This window comes from Dreissena polymorpha, chromosome 9 (genome assembly GCF_020536995.1).
Source record: "Dreissena polymorpha isolate Duluth1 chromosome 9, UMN_Dpol_1.0, whole genome shotgun sequence".
Taxonomy (NCBI): Eukaryota; Metazoa; Mollusca; class Bivalvia; order Myida; family Dreissenidae; genus Dreissena; species Dreissena polymorpha.
The window spans coordinates 106,020,304-106,041,877 of record NC_068363.1 but is presented as its reverse complement, the minus strand read 5'-3'; the positions used below and the strand labels follow the sequence as shown (position 1 = coordinate 106,041,877).

The following is a 21,574-nucleotide window of genomic DNA, read 5'->3' as shown; positions in this document are numbered from 1 at the left end:
TGGCCAATAAATCCCCTCATGTTATCACGTCCAACAGTGTTCAGCGCTTCACACCACTTTGATAATGACCCCTGAAATGTTAAATAGATTAGCCCTGATCTTGTTGAATCTATGGAGAAAGGAGTAACCAAGTAGGACTGAGTACTGTTGCGGTTTTCTATGAAATTATAAAATTTGCAGAATATAGAGGAATGTCTGCTATGTAGATCTATTGGCTGTTCTCCAGTGCCCGTCTTGACCTAGTGACCCCGATTATAATTTCCAGACAACAACAACAACAACAACACAAACAATAATAAACGGAAACGACAACAGCCTGAAAAGCAAGACAATTTACCAAGTGCATGGTGCTGCTCGCTGATTGTCGATGATGTAAATCATGGGTCTGTTTACAATTCAATTCAATTGTGCCTATAAATATTTCCTAAATATTTAAGCAATGTGAAAAATGTAGGTTTGCCATTCGTCATTACACCTTAATTGATAAAAACTGTATGATAATCAGTATGTTCTAAATATAGAAAACATGAAAAACATAATTATCATGACTGGTTAGTCACCTCATGTATCCCTATGAAAATCCATAGTCCAAATAATTAGACATAATCTATGGAGTAGGATATATAGATATCATATGTATAGGAGTAGAAAAAAAATCTTAAAAACCTATGCTACTAACTCATTGGATTGTGCCTCACTTGTATCTTTCTTAGACTTTCCTATAGTTTTATCCATTGCTATGGATTTTGGCTACCCCTTCAAGTTGGAAATTATATAGCTGCTTAAACTTAAGTTATTTATTATAAAAATCTATCTTATAGATGTTGTTTTTTCGTTCAAAGCACCTGATTTGTAGATTTTGTTTGGAAAAAAACTCATTAATAAAGTAAAATTTGCTAAACCTGTTGCGTTAAAGGGACCTTTTCACAGATTTTGGTATGTAATACAGGGCCCTCACACTACTTTGGGGGAAGGGGTCCGCAGCCCTTAGGAGGGGGAATTTTCGCGGCGTTTCCCTTTTTGGGGGATTTTTTTACTTGCTCTCTCATTATTACATTTGTACATGTTTGCACTATATTCATTGCATTTTTCATAATTTAGTATGTTTGCAAAGATTAAATTGAAATAGAATTGAGATATAATTATCATGAGACACATCTTTCTATTTAAAAAAAAAAACATTATTTTTTTTTAAGGGGGAATTTTTCCCCCCAAAAGGGGAAAAAAGTATACTTTTCAGGTGGGGGACTGCCGCCGAAATTCGGCGGCAGATTTAATAGATTGAGGGCCCTGGTAATATGTAATGAAGTTTGTCATTAAATGCTTTAAATTGATAAATTTAAACATTGGAAGTAAATAAATACTGTAAAAAAACAAACAAGAATACAATTAAAAAAGAGACAAAAGTATTCCTCAACTGGGCTTAAACCACTGGCCCTTGGAGTAAAAGTCTATTCAAAAGTCTAAAAGTTATTCAATAGTTTGGCCTTTGAAGCGCTTGATAATTTTCTTTTTTTTAACATTGAAAGATGCATATAATGTATATTTAAAGCATGGTAAATGTTCAGCTTTACTGTTTCTTTGCGAATATCCTCACTACAACAAAAATTCTAAAAAAAAGTTTAGTGTATTTGTTATCAAATCATGACTGAACTGAGTGAGAGAAAAGATATGAACAAATCAGGGTTGCAGCATTTTTTTCCTTCTTTGTAACGTGCTGGTAAAAAGCACTTTCCCAAATGATGAAAAATTGCAAAATTCCCATTTGTCATCTGAAAAAATCCCCAACAGAAGAAAGGTTGCACCAATTTCTCTCAGAAGCGCATTATCTGCAACAGGTTTTCTGTATCTGTCAAACAATTAAAATTATGGCTGAAACTGAACATTGCAGGCCTAGAGGCATGTAAACGATTATTTAAATAGGTTTGTGCAATTATAAGTAACAAACAATTAAAGAGACTCATAATTCCCAAAGTGAGAATTTAACAATGCAAATTTCCCAAGTTTATTGTTTTTTTGGCTATTTTTTTAATTTTGTGCGGTACTGGTACTTTTCCCTATTGGGAAAAACAATTTGCTATGGTGTAATCTTAGAATGGGCCTTTTACTCAGAAAATATCTAATACATAAATCATTTTGCTTGTATTTTGTTGTGATTGCATACACATTTTAATGAAATGTCACAATTGTGTTGAACTTGTTTTCATTTAGTATAAAAAATTAATTTAACTATTAATTCGTCAAATATACAGGAAAAGAGACTGGATGTACTTACACTCATCATGGTTAAAATTATTCAAATACTTCATCCAGTATGATGAATCTGTATTACTTTTTAAGAACCATACTTAAATTAAAAAAATGAATCCTAAAAATATCCACAATGGGAAATGTTAACTCATTTTTCTAATCAACTGTTATCAAATAGTCTTAAGGTTAACCCATTTATGCCTAGCGTCTAGAAAAAAGGCCTTGGCAAACAGCGTAGACCCAGATGAGACGCTGCATGATGCGGCGTCTCATCAGGGTCTGCGCTGTTTGCTTAAAGGAATTTCTGTAAGGAATATTCAAAATATAGAAATAAATATACTAGACATGATAAGACATCCCTTATTTTGGAAATAAATTGATCCATTTTAGAAGGATGGGAGAGTCCACTAGGCATAAATGGTATAAACTTAAGAGGCTTAGATTAGAAAAGCTATTCTAAGATCAGTTACTAAACATAGTTTACCATTTTTCTTAGTCATGCGATTTACATAATCTGCTTTTTTAGTACAAAATTTTATAGAACCTGAAATAACATTTCAGAAATTTCCTTCTCAATAATTTGTGTTTCCGTTTATATACAGGAAAATAAATGATCTTTTCAATTGGTTACCTGCATGGGTAACAATCTTTATGATTTTGATTACTCATCAAAATAACTATATAAGCCCAGAACCATGAACATGTAATGTGTATCTTACACTCTTCAAAACTAAAATGATATATAATAAAAAAACATAAAGCAATTTAAATGAGCTATTTCCTATTATTAGCCTGAATGGAATAATTTGATTAACCCCAATAAATGAATTATTAAATTTGTTATCGATTCACAGTCGCCAATTTGTATTCAATGATAAATTGAATGGACTTGTATGAAGTTTAAGAAATTTAGTATCCCAGGAAAAAATATACTCCATTGAGCTCATGGGCAATCACTAACTGTATATTTAACTGCCTTTTTTAATATTTATTAGAAGGTATATTATCATTTCATCTCAATCCCACTTCCAAATGTTTCTTAAGTACTAATATTTAAAACCAGTTCTGTAATTTTGTATGGATTTTTCAAATGTAATTGTGAGTTTTTTTCTTGATTAAGATGTCAAGGAAATTATTGTTTGATATTTTTTATAAAGATTGTTTCACATTCATCATTCTGTCTTTATATCGCAAATGAAGCCACATTGTAGATCTACATCTTCTCTGCTTTTTATGGGTCTGCTAATTTGTATCCAGGTTTTGTCCCAAAAAGTAACAACTCCTCCTGTCGTGAAATGCCAGTAATTCACCAGCAATATACTAGACACCATGGTAGTGTTAGGTTAATTTGCTTTTTTAATTAGTTCAAGCTCGGGTGGGGGGGGGGGGGGAAATAACTAAATATTAAGTGTAAGAGTAAAAACTGCTTATTTTGGAATTTGGAATATTATGAAACCTGTAGTAAAATTAAAAAAATACGATCTAAAATATTAATAAAGTTTTGTGTTATTGATGAACTCAATGTAGTCATTAAATTGTATACAGTTATTGTAATAGAACAATTGGAAAACCCCGCTACATCTCCAGTTATTGCCCATGGATTATTTTCCATAAAAAACCATCTTAGTAAAGTCCCCAACAAAAATGATCATGATGTTAACTGCTAAACAAGTGATATCTATGTGTGATGATTGAATATTATCCAAGTCCAATCTAAATTTTGATTGATGTGTGAAAGAGCCTTTCAGGATTTTATCTCATGAGCTATTGTCAGTTCATGCCAGGCATCACGTATTGTACCTTGTATTACTTGTTTTAAGCAGCAAATTATTTTTAATAAGGAACATAACTCATTGAATATATACTGATTGACGCTTTAACATAATTTCTTAATTGGAAGCACAATTCAGGCACTTTCAACAAACAAAGTTTACCCAGGGTTCTTGCTGCCTGTATCAAAATTGTTGCGAAATGAAAATGTTGTTAAGTGGCGATTAAAATTAGCGCAACTTTATTGGGTGGGAGGTATTGGGGTGTTAAGAATTTAGTTTACCAGATTTTTCTTTTTTTAGAAATAAAGGTACTAAATGAGCGTTCGCAGTAGAGATGTGGCAGACCGTGCTATTTGTCCAGCATCAAGGCCTAAAATGCCGGTGAATGGCCAGGAAAGAGGAGAACAGATCACTAATGGCTTTGATGACATGGACTGCAAACAGGTATGGGGTCTGTAGATGTTTGGGGGGGGGGCATGCAGTCAGCGCAGGCTAATCAGGAACAACACTTTCTGCTTTTATGGTATTTTTCATTTAAATGAAATCTCTTTTAAGTGAAAATCTGAACTAGGCGGAGAGGGTCATGCCTGATTATTAGCCTGTGTTGTACGACTCTTTACGCACATGCATTTAACCCCATTTTCCCAGAGCAAGGCCTGTTTATTTATGATTTATTTATGATTAGAAGCCATACACCCATAGCCTGGTAAGTGTCTCAGGTTGTCCAGCCTAGCATGTCAACTTATCTGTATTCACACTTTCCTGGTATTATATTTATCCTGTACATTCTTATGTTTCTATTTAATCCTTTACCAATTAGATACGCTTTTTTTACGCATTTCGATTCCCTTAAAAAATTGAATTTAATTGAAGACCTTTCTTACTAGATTCAAGTTTGAAAGGCTTCATTTCCATCCCATAGTTACTGATGAGCAGCAAACAGCATAAAACCTGAACAGACTGCAAGTTACTCGCAGGCTGTTCTGGTTTAATGTTGTTTGCATATAGCCACTTTCACTTTGCCTCTGAGTGGGAAAGGGTTAATAAACTAAAGAAAATGACAGAAAAATGATGTCATTATGCTGAGGGTGTTTGCTGTTCCTAACTTAGGTAGAAAGTACAGCTATGCTTATATCAGGGCCTGTTACTTTGTCAATGCATGCTTGGTATGGAATCAAACTTAAAAATTCCAAATACAATTTTGTTTTATATTTACCTACACCTTTATATAAATATAATGGTAGATTCAACATTGCATTAAATATAAGCAATGTCAATCAGTCAGAAGACATTACAGTTTATGATAATTAATTTATTACAATAATTTCTACATTTCCACAAAAAATGATGTATGTCCTGTGTTTCAACTGATCACTGATTAAGGGAAAATTAACTGTAGTATGGAAATCTTTTTTGTTCTTTGTAACAACTTGTAGAACACTGTAAGTATTGTCTTTTCAAATTTAAATACAATTTCAAAAATATTTTGCAGGATGATTTTACTGATCGGTTGTTGTTGAAAAGTGAGAAGATGAGACTGAACTCTTTCAAGGACTGGCCAAAGTCATCTCCTGTGAGACCAGAAGAACTTGCCAAAGATGGATTTTACTTTTTGGGACAACCAGATCAGGCAAAGTGCATATTTTGTAATTTAGTGTTAAAAAGTTGGGAACAAGGCGATAGAGTGCGTACAGAACATTCAAAATTTAACTCTTCATGTCCTTTTTTAGCTAAGCAAAATGTTGGAAATGTTCCCCTCCCTCAGACAGCTTGCAATGCAACTCACAGAACAAATGTTGCAAAGTTTCCGGAGTACAGTAAACCTGTCACAAGGCAGGAAACGTTTCGAAAGTGCGGAGTTAAATTTCCCGTTAGTGTTGACAATATGGTGGATGCAGGATTCTTCTATACTGGTAACTATTTAAGAGCCTCTTTGTGAGAAAACAGGTCTTAATGCATGAGCGTACGTCTTCACAGGCTAATCAGGGACAACACTTTCTGCCTAGACTGGATTTTCGTTTAGAAGAGACTTCCTTTTCACTAAAATTCCATAAAAGCTAAAAGTGTTGTTTCTGATTATCCTGTGCATAGGCTAATCTGGGAAGACTTTTTAAGCACATGCATTAAGCCCAATTCTCCCAGAACACGGCTCGTAAGAATGTAAAATTATCAGTAATTAACTATTTGTTGTACAAAGATAAAAGAAATGCTTATCTCTAACTGCAAAACTATAATGTATACGAATGGTATTCAATATTGGGACGACTGTTTTGTTTGCATAATTTTCAATGAGGTGTCAATTTTAAAAGCCAAAGGAAAAATGAGGTGTTCGTCCGTTTGCACCTGTTACAACTCAATTAGATTTTTTTTAATGATTCAGACTTTTATTTGTTCTTACTAAACCTGTAATATATTAAGTATGCTGTCCAATATGTGACACCTAATCAGCAGCGTACTCTGTGATACAGGACTTTTTAATTTAATTTAAAAAAAAATACATGGAAACAATAAATAAACAGACCGCAGTGGTTCTGGAGCATTGCCAGACTGAAATACCACAATGAAATACCAGGGCAGTTTACATCCATTGTTATATGGTAAGGGGTTTTTTGGATAAATTATTAAATAATGTAATCACTCAGGGATGGCACTTTTTGCAAAAACTAGACTGTTGCTAAGAAGAGACTTCTTTTAAACAAAAAATACCAAAACAAACTAAGTGTTGTCCTTAATTAGCCTGTGGGGACTGCACAGGCTAATCTGGGACGTCAATTTGACCGCATGCATTTAGCTATATTTTCCCAGAGTTGGGTCCATATGTTTTACATCATTCATAAACATAGGAGTCTGCACAGGCGTTGTGTGGTTTATACCTTCCATATGTTTTACATCATTCATAAACATAGGAGTCTGCACAGGCGTTGTGTGGTTTATACCTTCCATATGGTTTACATCATTCATAAACATAGGAGTCTGCACAGGCGTTGTGTGGTTTATACCTTTACCCCTTAGATATGTATTTTGACGCATTTATAGTCACTTAGAAAGTTAAATTTAATTTAAGACTTTTTATGCCCCTGGTAGGGTGTCATATAGCAGTTGAACTGTCCGTCAGTCAGTATGTGTGTATGTCAGTCTGTCCATCCGTCCGAAAACTTTAATGGCCATAACTTTTTCAATATTGAAGATAGCAACTTGATATTTGGCATGCATGTGCATCTCACGGAGCTGCACATTTTGAGTGGTGAAAGGTGAAGGTCAAGGTAATCCTTCAAGGTCAAATGTCTAATATATGGCGTCTGTCCGTCCGTCCAAAAGCTTTAACATTGGCCATAACTTTTTCACTATTGAAGATAGCATCTTGATATTTGACATGCATGTGTATCTCATGGAGCTGAACATTATGAGTGGTGAAAGATAAAGGTCAAGGTCATCCTTCAAGGTCAAATGTCAAATATATGGCGTCTGTCCTTCCGAAAACTTTAACATTGGCCATAACTTTTTCACTATTGAAGATAGCAACTTGATATTTGGCATGCATGTGCATCTCACGGAGCTGCACATATTGAGTGGTGAAAGATGAAGGTCAAGGTCATCCTTGAAGGTCAAATGTCTAATATATGGCGTCTGTCCGTCCGTCCAAAAACTTTAACATTGGCCATAACTTTTTCACTATTGAAGATAGCAACTTGATATTTGGCATGCATGTGTATCTCATGGAGCTGCACATTTTGAGTGGTGAAAGGTGAAGGTCAAGTCATCCTTCAAGGTCAAATTCAAATATATGGCGTCTGTCCGTCTGAAAACTTTAACATTGGCCTTAACTTGTTCAATATTGAAGATAGCAACTTGATATTTGGCATGCATGTGTATCTCATGAAGCTGCACATTTTGAGTGGTGGAAGTTCAAGGTCAAGGTCATCCTTCAAGGTCAAAGGTAAAAAAAAAAAAAACTTCAAAGTGGCGTTCTCATGAAGCTGCACATTTTGAATAGTGGAAGGTCAAGGTCATCCTTCAAGGTCAAAGGTAAAAAAAAAAAAAATCAAAGCGGCGTTCTCATGAAGCTGCACATTTGGAGTGGTGGAAGTTCATGGTCAAGGTCATCCTTCAAGGTGAAAGGTAAATGAAAAAAAAAAATTAAAAAATTTCAAAGCGGCGCAATAGGGGGCATTGTGTTTCTGACGAACACATCTCTTGTCTTACTATATTCCAGTTTTAAAGGCTTCACATCCAATCCTTAGATACTGACACTTGGAGTTGCCCATAAATGAGCTTGCAAGTGCCATAACTTGGTCATTTATTGTGAGACTTAACAATCATTTTGCAAATTTTGTTCACCATCGTTGGACGGTGTTTCATGCGAAAGACTTACGGCGATATCTCCAAGGTCAAGGTCACACTTTGAGTTCAAAGGTCAAAAATGGCCATAAATGAGCTTGTCCGGGCCATAACTATGTTGTTCATTGTAAGATTTTTATATTATTTGGCACATTTGTTCACCATCATTGAAAGGTGTGTCATGCAAAAGAAGTATGTCAATATCTCCAAGGTCAATGTCACACTTTGAGTTCAAAGGTATAAAATTGCCATAAATGATCTTGTCCGGGCCATAACTATGTCATTCATTGTGAGATTTTACAATTACTCTGTACATTTTGTTCACAATCATTGGATGGTGTGTCATGTGAAAGAATTACGTCCATATCTCCAAGGTCAAGGTAACACTTGGAGTTAAAAGGTAAAAAATGGCCATAAATGAGCTTGTCTGGGCCATAACTATGTCATTCATTGTGAGGTTTTAAAATGACTCTGTACAATAATTTGTTCACAGTCATAAGATGGCGTGTCATGTGAAAGAATTCAAGAGTTCAAAGGTCAAAATGGACATAAATGATAATAGCATTATAATTCTTAAAATTCGCCATAAATAAGCTTTTCTTGTTTTGTGAAGACAGCATGCTAAAATATTCTGTGTCAATGCAGCATGTTGGGGTATAAGTAACGTCTGTGACAAAGCTCTAGTTTTGTCAGGGACTTGTGATTGCAGTTTTTTTTTGTTTCTTAAAACTGCAATTGCAATTCTAGTTTCTGACTGTCCCCTTTCAACAACAATCCACCTGATGCAAACATTGCGAAAGCTTCTTGTTTATGGTAATAACGATCATATGTAGCAGGTTGATGTGTGATAGCTTTAAGCTCAGTGTTTGAACAAAATGTTAAAAGTAATATTTATTTTTCTTGAAAACTTGAAGTCGAAATTTTAGGCTTTCATTTGGGAAATATGTATACTTGTGAATTTGGAATGGGGCCCTAAATGTGACCAAAAAACCTGTCAGAAGACCTTCAGTACTGTGATGAAACCTTTATTCATACACTTCTATGTATAGTGTGAATTTTATAATAAAACAACCTTGAACTTAAACGGATTACAACTTTTGACAAAGAAACAATATAGAAGATTAAGTAAGAACATTTTATGCTCTAAAATGTGACTCCCTTGTTTGTTTATCTCTCATTGTTTTGTGTAGGTCCAGACGACTGTGTGAAGTGTTTTCACTGTGGGATCATGTTCCGGCAGTGGGAGGCACATGATGTCCCTCTACAGGAGCACCTGCACTGGGCCCCTGAATGTCAGTATGCACGCAGTGTAACAGCTAGTGATGAAAACAGGTAACCATCTGGGAGTGCTTTTTTCTAATTTATCAATAATTATGAGGCTTCTGTCTGTTAACTGACAAAACTCTAGTCCAATATTTTATGACAATCTACTAACACAAGTTATTACTTAAGAATAGGTCGTCATTTTACTAGATATGTGCCTTGTTAAGGGAAAGCTGGCCTTAATGCATGTGCAGTGTGCTCATGCTCATCAGGGACAACACTTTCCACCTTGACTGGATTTTTGTTTAAACTAGACCATCTTTTTAAACAAAAAGTTGCATAAAAATGGAAAGCGTTCTCTCTGATTAGCCTGTTTGAACTGCGCAGGCTAATCTAGGATGATACTTTCTCAAAACGAGGCTCATTTTGAAAACAAAGTAACTCTTCTGAAGTAAGAATTTGTGTCTTGTATGTGGAACTGGAGTTTTCTTTTATTGAGTCAAAAACTAATTGCTATATTTCAATGAAATTTCAATTACAGGTATCATATCCGAAGACTTGGTTGTCCAAATACATGTGAATTTTGGATCTTAATTGTGAATCATAATCTTTTGGTCACAATTATGGATTATATAGACACCATAAAGCAGATTTTTAGCTAACAATAAAGTCACTCATTACATTTAATTTAAATTTATGGGAATGGCTAAAATTGTTAACGCTTTCACACTCAGTAGCAAAGTGAATATGACTACATTGTGTATATGCAACCATCATAAAAGAAGAACAGCCTGCAAGTTACTCACCGGCTGTTCATTTTTAATGCTGTTTTCTGCTTATAAGTATATATAAGGGTCTGCAAATGAAGCTTTAATTGAATCTATTTAAAAAAAGTCTAAGTTAATTAGATTTTCTTACAAACTACAAACACGTAAAAAACGTGTATCTGCATGGTAAAGTGGTAAAGGGTTAAAGGTAATAATCAGTCTTATTTGTTTTGCCAGCCAGCTACAAAGCAGCCCTTTTGTACAGAAGGTGCTGGACATGGGCTATAGTAGAGAGCTGGTGAACATTGCTGTACAGAGGCACCACAGAACAACAGGTGGGTTGCATTTTTTTTTCGGGCCACATTTTTGCCGAAAGTTTGCCCCAATCACAATCTCAAAAAGTATATTTTTTATGTCCCCCACCACTATAGTGGGGAACATATTGTTTTTGGCTTGTCCGTTGGTTTGTTTGTTTGCCCCATCTTAAATATTTTGCCATAACTTTTGCAATATTGAATATAGGAGCTTCATATTTGGCATGCATGTGTATCTCATGGAGCTGCACATTTTTGAGTGGTGAAAGGTCAAGGTTATCGTTCAAGGTCAAAGGTAAAAAAAACAAATCCAAGGGAAGTAATAAGCTTTAAAGGGTGATAATTATCTGAACCTGCCAAATGATGAAAAAAATTAAAATAAATCAAAGCGGCGCAGTAGGGGACATAGTGTTTATGACAAACACATTTCTTGTTTCTATATGACTTTATTACATTCTCAATTGAAGGTTAACAAAAAGTATTTTGATTTTGATTTAAATAGATTGCAACATTTAGTTCACCTCCCGATCCAGCTCTATTAGTTGAACCTTAGTAATAAATATAATAGGGAAAACACTTAAAATCTTAATTTAATATTTGTTAGCAAAAAAAATCTATCAATTTCCCAATTTAAGTGGAAACAACACTTTTTTACCCAAACTGAAAACTGAAACATTGGTCATAACATTTGCAATATTGAAGATAGCAACTTGATATTTGGCATGCATGTGTATCTCATGGAGCTGCACATTTTGAGTTGTGAAAGGTAAAGGTCATCCTTCAAGGTCAAAGGTCAAAAAAACAAATCCAATGGAAGTAACAAGCTTGAAAGGGAGATAATTTATATTTTACATCATTACGCAGGTACAGATCATTTTAACAAGGGAAGTAATATTATATAAAGGGATATAATCAACTTTTTTTTTAAATTTCAAAGTGGCACAGTAGGGGGCATTGTGTTTCTGACAAACACATCTCTTGTTTTTTATTATCCATAATAGAGTCTTATGAAACTGGTTGTGGGAAAATTGGGCTTCATGCTCGTGCTTGAGGTGTCGACCAGAATGTGTACAGTCAGCACAAGCTAATCAGAGAGGCCACTTTCCTCTTTTATATAATTTTTTTGTTTAAAGTTTCCTTCTTAAACAAAAACCCAAGGTAAGAGGAAAATGTTATCCTTTCTTAGCCTGTGTGGAGTACACAGGCTTATCTGACATGACACTTTACCCACATTCATTAAGCCCAGTTTTCCCAGAAGGCTGCTCATATAATCCTTGTTGACCCATGTTTATCCTTCAGTTGTTGACCCATGTTTATCCTTCAGTTGTTGACCCATGTTTATCCTTCAGTTGTTGACCCATGTTTATCCTTCAGTTGTTGACCCATGTTTATCCTTCAGTTGTTGACCCATGTTTATCCTTCAGTTGTTGACTTATGTTTATCCTTCAGTTGTTGACCCATGTTTATCCTTCAGTTGTTGACCCATGTTTATCCTTCAGTTGTTGACCCATGTTTATCCTTAAGTTGTTGACCCATGTTTATCCTTCAGTTGTTGACCCATGTTTATCCTTCAGTTGTTGACCCATGTTTATCCTTCAGTTGTTGAACGATGTTAATCCTTCAGTTGTTGACCCATGTTTATCCTTCAGTTGTTGAACGATGTTTATCCTTCAGTTGTTGACCCATGTTTATCCTTCAGTTGTTGACCCATGTTTATCCTTCAGTTGTTGACCCGTGTTTATCCTTCAGTTGTTGACCCATGTTTATCCTTTAGTTGTTGACCCATGTTTATCCTTCAGTTGTTGAACCATGTTTATCCTTCAGTTGTTGACCCATGTTTCAGGTGCTGAGTACAGTGAGTTAAATCAGCTCCTGGACGCTGTGGAGGCACTGCGCAGACAACAGGATCATGTGTACCCACCCAGCGGTGAAGGACTTCTGTCAGGTAGGGGGAAAATACTCAAAAGTCTTGTGTGAACATTCAGTAATTGAGCCGCATTCTTGGAAAACAGGACTTAATGCATGTGAGTGAAGTGTTGTCCCACTTAAGCCTGTGCAGTCAAAATAAGCTAATTAGGGACGCCACTCACCGCTTACTCTTGAATTTCATTTAGAAGAGACCTCCTTCAAACAAAAAACACCCATAAAAGATGAAAGTGTTTTCAGTGATTAGCCTGTACAGGCTGCAAAGGCTTATCTGGGATGACACTTTACGCCCATGCATTAAGCCCAGTGTTCCCAGAGCCAGGCTGATTTATTCAATAATAACATAAGGACTCACTTATCCTATTCCTTATGCATAAAGAAATGTTTTAATTGTCTTTTTTTATTGGTAAATGAACAATAATTTGTATTTTTTAAGTACATTGATCAAATCAAGACAGTTTTGCACAAGCAGTTTTACAGGAACACATTAGAACAACATTATTAGGAATTTAAGTAAACATTTCTTTATGTCAATGTCTATTTCATATGTATAATTGATTTATTCTTGCCTATAGCTTACTTTTGTATTTCAAATAACAAATCCATTTCATGTAAAGACCACCTAATTGCTATTTAAGTATTATTTGCTCATATTTCATTAATATCCAACAACTTTTACTTTAGAAGTATAATTTGAGCCTGCCTTTGTGTAAATGGCGCTTAATGCATGTGTATTAAGTGTCATCACAGAATAGCCTGTGCAATCAAAAAATCCTTTAAAGACGATAGTGTCCCTGATTAGCCTGTGTGGACCTGATTTGCATGTGCATACCTGCTTAGCCTGTGCAGATCTGATTAGCCTGTGCTGACCCGATGAGCCTGTACAGACCTGATTAGCCTGTGCAAATCTTATTAGCCTGTGTAGATGTGATTAGCTTGTGCGTACCTGATTGCCCTGTGCCGACCTTATTAGTGTGTGTCAACCTGATTAGCCTGTGCAGACCTGATTATCCTGTGCAGACCTGATTAGCAGAGAGCAAGACTCGTATGACCATTAGAATTCTTATGCACTTGTGTTATTGTTAGCAGAGTAACGGTTATAAATTGTGTCTCTTACTTTTAGGCCCTTCTTCATCTACTGAAGATGAATTACGGAAAATGCAAGAATCACTGCAATGTAAAATCTGCATGGAACGGCAGGTTGCTTTGACCTTTTTGCCCTGTGGCCATTTCGTCACATGTGAAGAGTGTGGGTCCAAAGTGCACAGGTGTCCCATGTGCAGGACAAGCATACGGGGAACCGTGAAGACATTCTTTTCATAGTTGGGCAATGGCTTGCAGTATTTTCTATTTTATGATACACAATCAATGTTGTGAGATTTGATATCTATTTTAAAAGCTGCAGAATCAACGGGGTTTTCAGGGGTTTACACATGGGCTGGACAGAATGTAAACACACTGTTAAGAACTTTGTTTTTGCAAATGTCTCATGTTGTTGAAATATATTGGCAAACATTTTAGTGCTTAAAAGACAGTTGTTTGCAGTTTGTGCCGATATCTTAAGGTATAAGAATCAATCCTTGAATACGTCTGAAATTGGTGACAAAATTTCATGTTGCATGACGCATAACCATGCAGTACACATGGACTTTTTGAACAAGATCTCATGCTTATTAAATAAAGTAATTCCGATGTAGTTCACATTGCCATCAGCAGTATAAAAATCTGTCTTTTTAACACTAGTTTAAATTCTTAAGAAAATTTGTTTTACAAAGTTATTTGAAAAAAAACGTTACTTAATGGTGGTTTACATCCTTTAAGGTTTTATTCAGAACCCCACAAAGACACGTTATTCTGCGCCCTGATCAATGTACCTTGGTCTGACTAGTAAATGTGTGGCAGTCTCATTGAAAACTGTACTGAATCTGTCAGAGACTTGCTTGTGGATTTCTCAAACCCAGTGTTCATGTTTTACTTTTGATGTTAGTTTTAATCTTATGAGATGTTTGAGTAAATTTTATGTACATGTATGTCCATATATTTTGTGTATCAACGCATTGTGATATCATAAAAAAGAACTCGACGTTTAACCTTAACTGGATTTTTTGGTTAAGAACAGACTTATTTTAACCCTTTGCATGCTGGGAAATTTGTCGTCTGCTAAAATGCCATCTGCTGAATTTCTAAAATTAGCATTTTCTTTGATTTTTTAAAAGGAATACTATCAGAATAGCAAACAGTTTGGATCCTGATGAGACGCCACGTTCTGTGGCGTCTCATCTGGATCCAAACTGTTTGCAAAGGCTTTCAAAATTCGGTTCCAGCACTGTAAGAGTTAAATGACTTTTTTGTACGTGTTGTCCCTGCCTGATAAGAGTGTGCACTGCACAGCTGAATCTGGGAGGACACTAGGCGTATGCATTAAGCCCAGATTTCTAAGGATGCAGCTCAAATTAATCTTTAAAGCTACATCACAGTGATGCAGTTAACATTGCTGTCTTTGTTATTAGAATTTAAGGTGAACCATCAGTCAATTTTGACAGGGTGTTGGTCTTTATTTACGTCTTGAATTTTATTCTTATATAATGTGCAGTAATGTAATTTTTTTACTTTTAACAAAAGAGATGTTTTTGTGTCCATACATACAGGTGTACTTTTTAACTAGAGCACAAACAGGTCAAACAATGGTTTTGATCGGGTCAATTAACAAAACTGTGGATTTTTGGGTGGGGGCTTGTGAAGATTAAAATAAATTTACACAAAATATATTACTATATTTAACATCGCATTTAACTGCTTGCCAGTCAGAACTAAAGACCTTAAATCGCATAGAAAAAGTAGTATCATTAATAAAATAATAGCTAAAATACTGAAACATTTAACTATGCATTAAGTATGCCCCTCATGATGAAGACAATGAATGTCTTTATATTTTCATTGAAACTGATTCAAGTTTGAAGTAAATGTAGATTTTATAGACAAGTTCCATTTCAGAAATGTATTTCTCCAACAAACTAGTATGATTTTGGGAAAAATTTACCACGCCTCACTTATGTATATTCATTATTTGGAATGCTTAAAATGATATAGAAGACAATTTTGATGCAGTTGTTCAATCTATCAAGACATGAACCCTGCATTTTCCTTTTTGTGAATTAGCGACCCAATGGGTATCAATACTTTGTGTAGGATCTAAAGGTTACCACCCACTAATTTCTTATTTTTAGCGTTCCTGTTAAAGCCCTTTTTACTGTTAATAATCGTGGATAGAGGTTTATGAAACACAATTGTTAATTGCATCTCAATACAAACAAATCGTTTTAATTATTTTAGTCACATTGATTCCTGTACATTTATGTCTAGATACTATATTTGACAAGTTATTACCATAGCTAGATCCAGTACATTTATGTCTAGATACTATATTTGACAAGTTATCACTATAGCTAAGTCCAGTACATTTATGTCTAGATTCTATATTTGACCAGTTATCACCATAGCTAGGTCCAGTACATTTATATATATAATATATTTGACAAGTTTTCACCATAGCTAGGTCCAGTACATTTATGTTTAGATACTATATTTGACAAGTTATCACCATAGCTAGGTCCAGTCTTAGTAGGGACCACACACATTTTCAAATGTGATTTATATTTTGTAAATATTTTTACTCTTTTAGATTGATGTTTTATTATTTAAACTTCATATTAAAGATTGTTTGCATTCTGTGTGGTTTTATGGTTCAAACAACTTTTATAAGCCATTGTTATGTCATTTGTTATGCAAATGGGCTGTGCTACATGTAAAAAAGGGGCTTTAATGCATGTGCATAAAGTGTCGTCACACAATTGCAGTCTGCACAGGCTCACCAGGGATGACTCTTTGAGCCTTTATTAATTTATTTTCGTTTCAAGAAAGTCTCTTCTTAGCAAAAATCAAAGTTAGGCAGAAAGTGTCTTCCCTGATTAACCTGTGTAGACTGCACAGGCTAATTTGGTACGACACTTAACGCACATGCATTAAACCCTCATTTCACAAAGCATGGCCCATATTATTGCACAAAAGTAGTGCCATAATTTTATGTAGTCACCTGTAGCAGTAGACAGTGAGATTAATGTGCTTGCATGCACTTGAAAGCATCTCAGCATTCGACTTTTGACTTTTCAAAGTGAAATCAAATAAAATGGATGAAACTAAATTTAAGTGTATGTACTATATTTTTTTTTCAGAGCACCAAGTACATAGTCATGCATTGTGTGCTGTCTTCTTTGATCTGATTAATTCTTTAAAGACCACATATTTGATGGAGGCACATAGACATCACATTGTCTGTATTACCCACAGTCATTTTGTCAGTTATGGTCAGACACTTTCCGCCTAAACTTGATTTTCGATAAGAAGGGACTTCCGTTAAATGAAAAATTCCTTAAAAGTGGATAGTGTCATCCCTTATTATCCTGTGCGGACTGCTTAGGCTAATCTGAGACGACACTTTATGCATGCATTTAGCCCAGCTTCCCCAGAACAAGGCTCACTGAAACTTGGTATGCCCATTAAGCTATATTAATCGTCTGGCAGTCAATCCATTCCTCTGTTAATCCGTTTGTCAGTTGCAATATGAAGGTAATGCTGAATTTTAATTGGTAGGTATTTTAATTAATGTGTTTGGAACTCATGTATTGTGTGCAATACAGTTAAATGCTTGTTTATATTGACAAACTGCCAACGGCCTACCGTTTCTCTTTTTGATTTACTGTACAACCTTCAACAATCTTGCTTGAATAGTGTGGATATTGGTTACTGTCTACTGATTGAATTGCATTTGGCTTGGTTAAATATAATGTGTGCATTGATGTAATATCAGTATGAATAAAAAATGTCTAGATTAGGTGTAGACTCTGACTGATTTCTAATTAATTAAGTGCGATTGTAAATAGCTTTATTGCGATTGTTTCTTTTTGGAACAACTTTGAGTTCATTGTTGTTGAAACAAATAGATTTTGTTATTACCTGTTGAAAAGATTTATTCCAAATTACACATAAAGTAACCCATGTGAATGCAAATATTTTGGGTGTTACGTATGGGGGGGGAGGGGGATGATGGCCCAATCATGCTCTTTCTCTGACTCGATTCAACATACATATACAGAGAGACAAGGATGAATGTGCATATTCAGATATGAATCAATGTACACATACATGGACAAAATTCAAAATTCAATGCTAGTATTCATATTTGAAGCAATAAATTGCATGAGATTTTTTGGATACGTACATATTTGGTAGATCTATCTATGTACATGACCAATATATAAATGTAGAAAGGTAAGGCCTTTCCTCAGTTAGGAAATGGTCAAGTTACAGATTCCAAAACGCTGAGAATGCTATAATTGTTCAGTAATATCTTTATCACAGTGTGGGTTTTAACCCATTTATATCTAGCGTCTAGAAAAAAGGCCTTTTGCAAACAGCCTAGACCGAGATGAGACGCCGCATCATGCGGCGTCTCATCAGGGTCTGCGCTGTTTGCTTTAAGGAATTTCTGTAAGAAATATTCTAGATATAAAAATAAATATAGTAGACATCCCTAATTTTGGAAATAAATTGATACAAATTAGAAGGATGGGAGAGTCCACTAGGCATAAATGGGTTAAGAACAACTGCTGGCCAGTATTAAAATTCGAGTGATAGTGTTTGCGTTCGACTTCTATCATCCTTGGTGGGAAAACATTAAGCTATTGTAAAAATATTTATAAAAAAAACGGAAACAATTTGACACCGTCGCTGAATACATTAACCCATTTATGCCTAGCTTCTAAATTGGATCAATTTATTTCCAAAATTAGGGATGTCTAGTATATTTATTTCTATATTTAAGCGGCGTCTCATCTGGGTCTACGCTGTTTGCCAAGGCCTTTTTTCTAGACGCTAGACATAAATGGGTTAAGGTTTGTTTTATATTCAATTATGCTCCTCTGAGATCTGTATTTATTTCATGCTTTTCGGTGGTTTATAGAGAAATATCAGTGCTTTAAAACTGATAATTCACTGTTTCAAACAGTGAAAAATAAAAGTGAAAATTATCAATAATTTTCACCGCTTTACTGTGAAACGAAGTCTTTTTTTAAAGAAATGATGTCATTATTCCAGCAAATTCTCCAGTTAAACTCTGTCAAAATGTAACAATGTAAATAAACAGTGAAATAAAGCATACACTAAAAATAAAATTTGTTGGATTCGATGGAATTATTAAAATCGATATTCCACCGAATATAACAAATATCCTCTATAGTTTACACTTTACCCCTAAGAAAACGTTCTAGTCAGCTGACTGTTCAGTTAAGGCTTTGCTTTATGTGCTCATCCATTTTTAAAACTGTAAATATGTGTCCTTGTATCAACTCAAAACGTTGCTTAAATGCTTATTGTTGTCTAATTATAATATTTTTTATGATCACGTATGCTGTCTAAAATGTTAAGATATAAGTGTTTGTGAGTCTGTTATTGAGACTTATAAAGTATATTCAGAACCCTTCTTCATTGCACAGTAAATTTAGTCCATGTTTGAAACTAATTTTATACATGATATTTATAGCAATAAAATTATCTGTCATACTCACTAGGTTACACAGTTTATGTAGCGATGTTAGGTTAATGTGGCCCTTATGTTTTTCTGTGCTCTAACAAACGTTTAACATTATGGACGAATTATTAAATTACCTGGCTCTTAATACCTAATTGTTCAATTGGCTGTGTGGTCTGTTGCTGTCATGGATTGATTTGGTGGCATAATGTCGCTGCCAGTTGTAAAATTACAAAACTTACCTTAACATATAGACAATGCAGATGAAACGTCACATGATTTTTTTTTAACTTTCAAATGATTTTTGCACATATGTTGATATAAAAATAAATGTTTTACTGTAACATTTTTAAGTTGAGTTGATAATACATTATCACATTTATAAGTCTTATAACATCACTTTATTTTACAAAGATTGTGGCTCCAGGTTTATGTACATTGGATGAACTTAGATACCACTGTTGTGAGTGTTGCACAAAATGTATATCAACAATCTTTTGAAAAGCAATACGTGTATGTAAATGTTGAGACATGTTTTACACGCAACATTTAAATGAACGAGGCTTTATTGCGTTGTCTACAGCTAGTTGTGATGGCGAGTTTCTTTTTGTTGTGCAACCCTTCAATATTGTACTAAATATTGAAATCAATAAGGAACCACACTGATATACAACCAAGCGACACCTTAGTGATACACAACCAAGCGATAAAGCACCAATACACAACAAAGCAACGAGCTATGGGTACATAGCAAAAATGTATCGATACATAACCATCGCATCGATCCACAACCAAACAACACCGCTCTGGTACACAACCAAACGACATCGCACCATAGCACAACCAAACAACATCGCATATCGAACCATTACACAACCAATCGACATCGCACCATTACAGAACACAGTGACATCGCATAAATAAAGAAACAATCGACATAACATCATTACACAACTTCGCGATATTGCAGCATAACACAACCAAGTGACATCGCACCATAACACAACCAAGTGACATCGCACCATAACACAACCAAGCGACATGGCACCCTTACACAACAAAGCTACATCACACCATAACAAAACCAAGGGAAATTGCACCATTACACAACCAAACGACATGTCACCATTACACAACCAAGCGACATCGCGCCAATACGCAACCAAGCGTCATAGCACCAGTGCACAACCAAGCGACATCTCACCATGTCACAACCTAGCGTCATCGCACCAATACACAATTAAGTGGCATCGCACCATTACACAACCAAGCGACATTGCACCATTACACAACCTCGTGAGATTGCACCCTTACACAACCTCGCAACATCGCATTATTACATAACCAAGCGACATCACACCATAGCACAGCCTCGCGACATCGCACCAATACACAACCCAGGGACATCACACCATTACACAACCAGGCGACACCGCACCATTACACAACCAAGCGACATCGCACCAATGCACAACCGAGGGACATCGCACCATACACAACCAATACATATCTCACCATTACACAACCAAGCGACATTGCATTAATGCACAACTAAGCGACATCGCACCAATACACAACCAAGCGACATCTCACCATTACACAACCAGGCGACATTGCACCAATACACAACCAAGAGACATCACACCATTACACAACCCAGTGACATCACACAATACAAAACCAAGCGACATCGTACCTAGCACAACAAAGCGACATCACAACATTACACAGCCAAGCGACATCGCACCGATATTCAACCAAGCGACACAAAAATATGACAAAGAGACTTTACCAAACAAATCGACACCAGGATGTAACAGATAAAACACATTAAGCCGTTTTACATCCAAGTTACAGCGTCGATACACAAGCAAGTTAAAAAGCGATGTCACAAAACCATGTAAAACCGCAACGTCACAACATCATGTTACACTGCAACGTCACAATACCATGTTACAGCGCGACGTCATAAAACCAAGTTACACCGCGACGTCGCAAAACCATGTTACACCGCGACGTCAAAAAACATGTTAAACCGCGACGTCACAAAACCATGTTACACAGCCATGACACAAAACCATGTAACACCGCCACGTCAAAAAGCCATGTAACACCGCGACGTCACAAAACCATGTTACAACTCGACGTCAAAAAACCATGTAACACGGCAACGTCACAAAACCATGTTACACAACGACGACACAAAACCGTGTTATACCGCAACATCACAAAACCGTGTTACGCCGCAACATCACAAAAACAAAACCAACAAAAACAAAATGATGCGGCGTCTCATCTGGGTCTGCGCTGTTTGCTAAAAGGAATTTCTGTAAGAAATATTCTAAATATAGAAATAAA

General features: G+C 35.4%; 1 protein-coding gene across 1 annotated transcript; it reads left to right on the top strand.

Moving 5' to 3' along the window:
- Positions 1 to 272: 272 nt before the first annotated feature.
- Positions 273 to 20,771, top strand: LOC127846337 (baculoviral IAP repeat-containing protein 7-B-like). Its single transcript, XM_052377507.1, has 8 exons — positions 273 to 383; positions 4,323 to 4,466; positions 5,515 to 5,935; positions 9,551 to 9,692; positions 10,628 to 10,725; positions 12,548 to 12,649; positions 13,754 to 13,807; positions 20,566 to 20,771. The coding sequence occupies exons 2-8, from the start codon at positions 4,338 to 4,340 to the stop codon at positions 20,769 to 20,771; spliced, it is 1,152 nt and encodes a 383-aa protein (XP_052233467.1). The 5' UTR covers positions 273 to 383; positions 4,323 to 4,337.
- Positions 20,772 to 21,574: the final 803 nt, after the last annotated feature.

Excerpts from the sequence above, each read along its gene's own strand:
- LOC127846337 (XM_052377507.1), top strand. The coding sequence starts at position 4,338 with ATGAGCGTTCGCAGTAGAGATGTGGCAGACCGTGCTATTTGTCCAGCA. Across the intron at positions 4,467-5,514 it reads ATGACATGGACTGCAAACAG|GATGATTTTACTGATCGGTT; the intron begins GTATGGGGTCTG and ends AATATTTTGCAG. Across the intron at positions 10,726-12,547 it reads GAGGCACCACAGAACAACAG|GTGCTGAGTACAGTGAGTTA; the intron begins GTGGGTTGCATT and ends CCCATGTTTCAG.